Genomic DNA, 8,540 nt, shown 5'->3' on the forward strand with positions numbered 1-8,540 from the left:
ACGACCGCGCTTGGCCAGCTTTCGACGTCTACTAACTTGGCTGGCGCAAATGTTGCGGCTCAGCTGCTCCGGAGATGCTGCGCGGGAGCGAGCTTTACGTTTGGCGCCCAGCTCCAGTTCGTGCTTGGCAGTGTTGGCAAACGTCGAACATGTGTAACGGCCCGCAGTGAGCTTTGCCTTGCCTGTCACCTGCAGCCCGGCATAGGCAAGCTTTCGGTACAGTCAAACAGAGACAGAGAGAGAGAGAGAGAGAGAGAAACAATTGAAATACTTTTATTATTAGAAAATATTTTTTAAACTCAAAACAAAATGTCGATTGTCCAGCCGGAAATACGCATAACGCGTATTACGGAAACGTATCTGGAAGATGCGCTCGAGGAAGCGGCGGAGGCGGCCAAGCCACACAAACCGACCAAGGCGCAGAAAAAGGCGGCGCGCAAAGAGGCAAGGCGCCTGCAGAAAATCGCCGATCAGAAGCTGGTCATGCGCGTAAGTAGAGCTCTATCTCGCTCTCTCTTGAGAGAGAGAGAGAGAGAGAGTGAACATTTCTAATTATTCGAATCGGTTTGGCCGCAGCATGATCTGGAGACGGAGCTGGAGCTGGGCAAGCGCATGGATTTGCGCGGCATGGAGGAATGGAACGCGATTGCTGAGCAGATCAAAATAGTTGAGCTGCGCAACGAGATAATCACGTGGGGCGAACGTGCCGAGCGCATATTGGAGAATAAGAACGATAGCATCAAAATGCTGATCGAGGATATGGCCCAGACGAACGAGCAGCATGCGCGCAGCTTTGGACGCACCGTGGAGCTGATCGATCACATTGGCGAATGCTATCAGGCGATGCTGGACGGCAATAAGCGCATGTACGAGCAGCAGGCGGAGGATCTGCTCAAGGAGTTCTACGACGAGGTGCATCTGCGCACCGAGGAAGTGGAGGCGATGCATTCGAATAGCGAGAACATAATCCATGCCTCCAATCTGTTCACGCGCGACCAGCTCAAGGAGGACTATCAGATCTATTTGGAGCAGCGCGACGACAAAGTTAACCAGGAGATCGAGCGTCGCTTCAACATACGCGACCAGGTCGTCGCCAAAATGAACGAAATGCAGCGCCAGCTCAACGAATTCGTGGATGCCCTGCACAGCACCGAGCTGGATGCCCACAAGTACGAGCGCATCCGTTCGCTGACCGAGCGCCAGCAGGCGTTTGTCGAGGAGAGCAAGAAACTGAACATAGAGGAGGCCAAGTACGGCAGCCTGCTGAGCGACATTCAGAACGAGTCGCTGCGCATCGAGACGGAGAACAGTGGGACCATCAACGATCTGCGGCTCGAGTTCGAGTACTTTTCGAATGTGCGCAAGAAGATCGAGGATCGGATGCACTCGGATCGCATAACCACGCACGAGAAGCTGCGCATACTCAGCACCGAGTGCTACGAGTTGACCAAGGTACAGTTCCTCCTCCTCCCCTAAAGTCTAAACATACGCCTTCATCAGCCTTGCTTGCTAGAAATTCGAGAAGATCGTGAAGAGCGGCGAGCTGCTGCTCGCCTTGTCCATCACGTGCCGGAAGCTGCAAACGGAGTCCGAGAAGATCGTGGTGGGCGGCGAGATAATTGAGCCCATCGATGTGGGCCCCGTTGATGATCAGTTTGTGCTGCAAACGCTGGACATCAAGAAGCACGTCGATCTCACCGAGGAGGATCTGGTCATGCTCAGCAACGGGCTGAAGAACTTTTGGCGCCAACAGGCCGTGGCCCAGGCACAGAACATACTGCTGCTGGAGGAGAAGCGCCAGCTAACCGAGGAGAATCAGCGACACATCGACTTCATCAAGTCGATGAGCAAGACCGAAAATGCCGAGGAGCTGCGCTCTGCCATGCACGTGAAGCCCTGCCTGGAGAAGGTGCCGCTGCTCTTCGATACCCAATGCCGCTTCTTCAAGCTGCGCGTCGCCAAGGGATCGGCAACTGCCGGCAAGGATGCCCAGAGGCAGGCGGTGAACACCATTAAGATGCTGTGCGGCAGCAAATGTAACCTTGAACCGCCCAAAAACAAGAACGATTAGACTAAAGGCTCGCTGAGCGAGCTGAGTGAATGTTCGTTGCGTGGAATAAGAGTGGAAATGTAATTCAAGTCTAATTAACAGCGATTCATTCGCCTTGAATAACCCAATATCATAATATATATTATCAAAGAGTCTAGAGAACTTATCGTTAACTGTTGTCAACTTAGGAACCAATCGAATCTAAAGGCGATTGAATTACGAGTGTAACGTGGAATAAGAGTGGAAATGTAATTCAAAAGTCAAGCCAACAGCTATTTATTAGCCCTAAGTAACCCAATATTATAATATATCATTATAAAATATCAAAGAGTCGGGAGTGTATATCGTTAACTGTTCTCAAATGGAATCTAGAGAAATACAAAAGAAACTGAACGAGTGAATATTTGTCAAGTGAAATAAGAGTGGAAATGTCATATTAGCCTTGAATAACTCAATACCATAATACATATTATCAAAGAGTCTACAGAATATATCGTTAACTGTTCTCAATTTAAGCACTAATCAAATGTAAAGGTTATTGACGTTTGAATAATCTTACCGTGAAATAAGAGTGGAAATGTAATTCAAAAGTCAAGCTAACAGCTATTTATTAGCCCTAAGTAACCCAATATTATAATATAGCATTATAAAATATCAAAGAGTCGGGAGTGTATATCTTTAACTGTTCTCAAATGGAATCTAGAGAAATGCAAAAGCAACTAAACGAGTGAATATTTGTCAAGTGAAATAAGAGTGGAAATGTCAATACCATAATACATATTATCGAAGAGTCTACAGAATATATCGTTAACTGTTCTCAATTTAAGCACTAATCAAATCTAAAGGTTATTGACGTTTGAATAATCTTACCGTGAAATAAGAGTGAAATGTAATTCAAAAGTCAAGCCAACAGCTATTTATTAGCCCTAAGTAACCCAATATTATAATATATATTATCAAAGAGTCGGGAGTGTGTATCGTTAACTGTTCTCAAATTGAATCTAGAGAAATACAAAAGAAACTAAACGAGTGAATATTTGTCAAGTGAAATAAGAGTGGAAATGTAATTCAAAAGTCTAGTTAAGTCACTTTTCAGCTTTGAATAACTACATTATCTAATATAAAAAAATATATATCATAAATAACAAACATAATTCAAGTCTATTTTTATTAGCTCTGCAGAATATAATATCATAATATATATATTTGTATATATCAAAGAGTCTAGTATAGTCTGTAAACGTTAACTGTTCTCGACTTAGGCACTAATCAAATCCTTTGGTCAAGAAAAATGCAAAAGCAGCTTTAGTTTATGGCATATGTGTTCGTTTTTCTAGATATGATTCCGTCTCCTTCTCACTTGAAGCTCAGCGGCTTGATCTTGAGCCTCTCGGCCAGGGACGCGCAGGTCTTCAGCTGGTTCTCCAGATACTGGATGCCGCCGGCATCGTCGACGGCCTTCATGTTCTTCGTCTCCTTGTCGCCGGCCAGCAGCACGGGCTTCTTGGGATCGGTCTATGGGGATGGGGGAGAAGAGATGAGAATGTTAGCCGGGAGCTGTCCTCCACCAAGCAGCGCTGGTCAGACTTACCGGCTTGGCGCCTCGCAGACGCGAGTTAAAGTCTTGCATGCGCTCCTCGAAATCGGGCGCAAAGCAATTGGGATCGATGGCAACGAAAAGCTGTCCCAAATCGGCGGCTGTGTTGGCGCCCGTGTGCGTCCATTTGCGCACCTGCGTCGAGTACTTGGCGCCGGACATGACGCCCGACAATATGTCGACCATGGCGCCCAGGCCGTAGCCCTTGTAGCCGGAGGTTAGCTCGGTGCCTCCGAGCGGCAGCAGGCAGCCGGTGGCAAATGCCAATTGGGCATCGTTGGTCACCTTGCCATCGGGATCCTGGGCCCAGCCGTCGGGCAGCGGTGCGCCCTTCCGATTCTGGATCTCGATTTTCCCCACAGCCACCGCGGTGGTGGCCATGTCCAGCAGAAAGTGATCGCTGTCGCCAGCTGGGGCGCCCAGCGAGAGCGGATTGGTGCCCAGCGCCGACTCCTTGGCGCCGGTGGGCGCCATCAATGGCGATGTGTTTGTCATGGACATGCCCACCAGACCGTTTTCCATCGCTCTCAAGGCATACCAGCCGGCCATGCCGTAATGATTGGAGCCCCGGCTACAGACCCAGCCAACGCCCACGGTTTTGGCCTTCTTGATGGCCAAATCCATGCAGAAATTGCCAACGACAGCGCCCAGGCCATTGCAGCCATCCACCCAGGCCGTTGCCGGGGTTTCCTTCAGCACCTTCGGATCGGCCGCGCCGTTTGTCGAATTAATGGCCAGGTCATTGATATACATCTCGAGACGATTCATGCCGTGGCTAAAGTGGCCACGATAATCGGCCGCCACCAGAAGATCGGCCTGGGCACGCGCATGCGCCTCCGGCACCTTCACGGCCTTGAAGCAGTCGATCATGAAGCGGCGCGACTCCTCAACAGCGACCAGATTGGGACACGAGCTCGACGACATGCTTCGCGATAAGATGCCAAGTTCTATAAAAACCAGTAGAAAAATCAAATAACAATAAAGTTGCCCCAGTTACAAGTCGAAGGAGTTCCTATGTGCGGCCAGTTACGCGGCGACTATGTGACTGTTTCTGCCTGGAGCTGCCCTAGGTGGCATAAGTCCAATTAATCTAGCAAATTCTCACCAACACATAGCGCTAGATCTCTAGAGAACCCACTTCAGTTAGAAACAGCAGAAAGAGAGAGGGAGAGCGAGCGCGAGAGGGGGAGGGAGAGGGGGTGGCAGCAATGTTTATTGTAGACTCTATTTGTTTTTGTTTTTTTTTTGCAAAGCCCGAAATTCCTCATATCATATTTGCATGAGTGAGAGAGAGGGAGAGAGAGAGGGAGAGGGAAAGAGAGGCAGAGCGGGAGCGTGCTTAGAAATACTTATCAGCCCATTCAGTCAGCCAATATATATATATATATATATGTGTGTGTGTGTGTGTGTGTGTGTGTACGTCGATTTATATTGTATGCCAATGGTTCAGTCCGGGATACGACGCGGTGCGACGTGTTTAATTAAATTGTTTTTGTATTTTTTTTAAACTGGAAATGGGTTAGAGAGTTTTGTCACATAATGTGTAACACATTGATAGACTGTATATGAGTAGTAAAAAAAGACTAGCTTTTTCTTATGTCACTTAAAAATCGCTCTCAGAGTTAACCTAAGCAATAGCAAAAATTATCTGAGCAAAGATTTTGTCTGCCCAGATCAGATGGGAGTAATACTTTCTTTGTAACATGAAACAGAAATTGAAACGAGCTATTACTAAAAAAACAGCCACATTTTAATCTAAAACTAAACACTATTTAAATAGGAAACTTATGTGTATTCGAAAATATTGTTGAAAAGAAATAATTCGAAAATATTGTTGAAAGCAAATAAAATAATAGTAAAATAAAGCAGTTTTTTTAATATGAAATATAAAATATAAAAAGAAAATTGAAAAAATCAGCCAAGCCTTAAAACGATATATACATATATATAAATATATATCTTTCGATATGTAATTTATATACATACATATATGTATTTAGATATGTAAAAGGTGGTGATATCTCGACCTATCTGACTTATGCATATCAGTACGTATATTTATATAAATTCGGTATATACATTTATATATCAGATAAGTCGAGAGAACACTACCCACACACAGCACTAATAGTTTGAAAGAGTATTGACTAGTCGGCCAGCCGACTAATTATTTACCCCCTACTACTTGTCTACGCCAAAGGGGGCTCGCAGCACGTCTAAATACATATGCATATGTATATGTAGTTAAATTTATAATTCCTATGTCTGTATGTATGTAGACTTATGTGTGCGAGTGTAGTCGTAGCTGATTTCGATTTCCAGTTTTATTTTGAATTTTCGAGTCCGATGCGTGTGTGGGACGCGCGAGCTGAATATGTTTCTCGAGCGTTTGTCGTTAATGACCTTGAACTTCAATTGATATCCAGCTGAATGGAGCCCACGCTTCACTCGCTTCAGCTCATGGATGAATTAATTATGAGCTGTTGGACTGCGTTGGACTGATGGATGGATGGGTTGTGCCCAACGCCCGTCCATTGATTAATTGTGTGGCTATAATTACGGAAATGTACGACAACAGTTTTGTTTACCGCGGATTATTTACTTTTTCCACTCCTCTCCATGGGTTCAAGTGTTGTTAAGCTCTTTACAAGTGCCACGCCCACTTGCAAAGATAAGCCTCAGACAATGAAAGCGAAATTTGTTCGATGTCATATAAATACGAAGAAGTAAAGCAACTGGCAACATATATGTATATGTATAACGCCGATAACCTTACAAACCTAATCTAATCAGCCTGATGTTAAGGGGCCTCCTTATCGTCGCCATGGCTAGGTATTCAAGTGTTTTGCAACACTGATTTTCATTCAGATGCCGCTGCTTAATTTGATGGCATCAAAGATTACAAATGCTGCACTTGGAATTTTGAATAAATAAACGACATTTTTTAGAGTATAAATAAAAAAAAAATAAATACACATATAAATAAATATTAATGGGTATTGCTGTACCCCATTTGTCAGCGCCTGTTTCGATTTGTTTAGGAAATTGATCGGATGTTAATTGTAGCTGAACGGGTTTTGGAGCACCGCACAAAAGTGTTGCGAGTGTTTAATGCGCTTTCAATTAGGCAATCAAATTGTCATTAGTAATGCTTCGAATTGGAGCAATGACTGGGAACCGAACACAAGACCCAACGACGCCGCAATAAATAAACGATTCGAGTATCCGAAACCCGTTTGACTTTTTTAACTTGTATGTCTGTAATTTATATATTCATTTATTTATACATTTCATTTGGTAAAATGGGTTTTCCCAGCTCGATAAGTGCTTCAAGTGTTTTTTTTTTCTCTCTAGTTTAGTCAAGAAATTAACAGAACCCAATCATCATTAATTTAACCTAAGCTAAATGAATGACTAGATATCTTAAGTTTGTTAATTTCTATGATAATTATGCATATGTTCTCGATCAGAATCAAGAGTTTAGTTAACAAGTTTTTGGTCTTTCAGTTTTAAATCTATTTTGACAATACTTATCTGAAATCTCTCCCATTGTATTGAATAACAATTTCATAGTTCGAAAAATAGATGTTGCTTAAACAAACCCAACAATCACAAACTTCATTATGCTATATGAAAGAACTATATATATTTTTCGTACACCCGCTAAAATATAGCCCGCATTTTGTATATGAAAATATTTACGGTTTGTAATATTTTCAGTACAACGGGCAGTTGTAAATTATTTGTAATAAATTAAATTGTCTTATTAAAATGTTTAAAAACTAAAGTTAAAATCAAAACCAGGGTTCAAAGATGTGAAAAACCAGCTTCACGAACCGAACTAAGTCGGGGAACCGGTTCGAGCCGTAAGCCGAACCACACACAATTTTTTTGCAGCCCTGACAAAAAAATATTACTTATCACAAATAATTCCCCTCTAGACAACAACGCTCAACTATTAAGAGTTATCACCAAATTAATTTCGATACAAGTCAGCGCAGAAACAACGTTTTACTAATTAAAAGCACGCCCCCTTTTTTTATTAGAAAATTAAAAATGTTTTTATGTGTAAACAGCTGCCACTTGTTGCGTTTTGCGGATTCGGCAGCTGATTTGCCAAAAACAATAAAAATATTTGTTTTAATTATAAATCTATACATATGTGACTAATATGCAAAATTTTGTAGACCGCGCGTGGGTGGCATTAAACAATTATATATGTACGTACATATAAGTTGAAATACGTAAGATTCGTTGCGAGGCTATAAAAAACAGCTGACAGCTTTCGAAATGCCAAACAGAGTTGCCAAGTCGCTGTCAGTGGTTGAAGAGAAGGAAGCCAGAGATAGGCATATAAATCATAACGCATAGATAATAAACAATTGCACGCGTAATTAGCATAATAAAGTCGCCGCTTACCGCTGTTATTTGCATTGGTTTTTGGCGCTGTTGTTGTTGCAGCTGCGCTCAAACGCCTACATTGCTGTTGTAATTGTAATTGTTGTTGTTGGCGCCTTTGAAGTGTTTGAATAAACCGCCAATTGGCGTTGACGTAGGCGTTGGCAGCGACCGCACGACGCGAGCAGCACAATGTCAACGATGTCATTGCGGCGAATATGGCAAAAAGTTCTAAAGTGCTAAAAACAAACAACAACAACACGAATACACAAATACACAACAACAAGAACAAATACCCAAAACAGAAACTAGTTAAGGCAACGTAAAAAGAAAACACGTAAGACAACAACAACAAGGAGATCAAATCAGCGGCTACGTAACGCACGCGGGTAAGGGGGGCCGCACAATAACCAAAACAGCTGACGTCGACGTCGACGCTGCCGTCTCTGCTGCTGCGGCTGTTGCTGCGGCGGCTGCTGCGGCTTCTGCTGTTGC

The 8,540-nt window shown here is 43.5% G+C and overlaps 2 protein-coding genes across 3 annotated transcripts; one reads left to right on the forward strand and one right to left on the reverse strand.

Moving 5' to 3' along the window:
* Window positions 1-232: 232 nt before the first annotated feature.
* On the forward strand, window positions 233-2,451 carry LOC135429970 (dynein regulatory complex subunit 2). The gene is made up of 3 exons (XM_064684481.1): window positions 233-489; window positions 577-1,452; window positions 1,514-2,451. The coding sequence occupies exons 1-3, from the start codon at window positions 310-312 to the stop codon at window positions 2,069-2,071; spliced, it is 1,614 nt and encodes a 537-aa protein (XP_064540551.1). The 5' UTR covers window positions 233-309; the 3' UTR covers window positions 2,072-2,451.
* A 741-nt stretch (window positions 2,452-3,192) lies between these two features.
* Window positions 3,193-8,299, reverse strand: LOC135429983 (uncharacterized oxidoreductase YjmC). Of its 2 annotated transcripts, none has more exons than XM_064684521.1 (3): window positions 8,067-8,299; window positions 3,642-4,594; window positions 3,193-3,565 (listed from the first exon to the last, which is right to left on the reverse strand). In XM_064684521.1, exons 1-3 carry the CDS (start codon window positions 8,251-8,253, stop codon window positions 3,407-3,409), a joined length of 1,299 nt encoding a protein of 432 aa, XP_064540591.1. In that variant the 5' UTR covers window positions 8,254-8,299; the 3' UTR covers window positions 3,193-3,406. The 2 variants fall into 2 exon arrangements, with proteins under 2 accessions (XP_064540591.1, XP_064540581.1); XM_064684511.1 differs by lacking the exon at window positions 8,067-8,299 and adding an exon at window positions 6,428-6,604.
* Between the last annotated feature and the right edge of the window lie 241 nt (window positions 8,300-8,540).

Source organism: Drosophila montana, unplaced genomic scaffold (assembly GCF_035044405.1).
Source record: "Drosophila montana isolate Dmon_TW-CO22-7 unplaced genomic scaffold, ASM3504440v1 contig_1417_1, whole genome shotgun sequence".
NCBI lineage: Eukaryota > Metazoa > Arthropoda > Insecta > Diptera > Drosophilidae > Drosophila > Drosophila montana.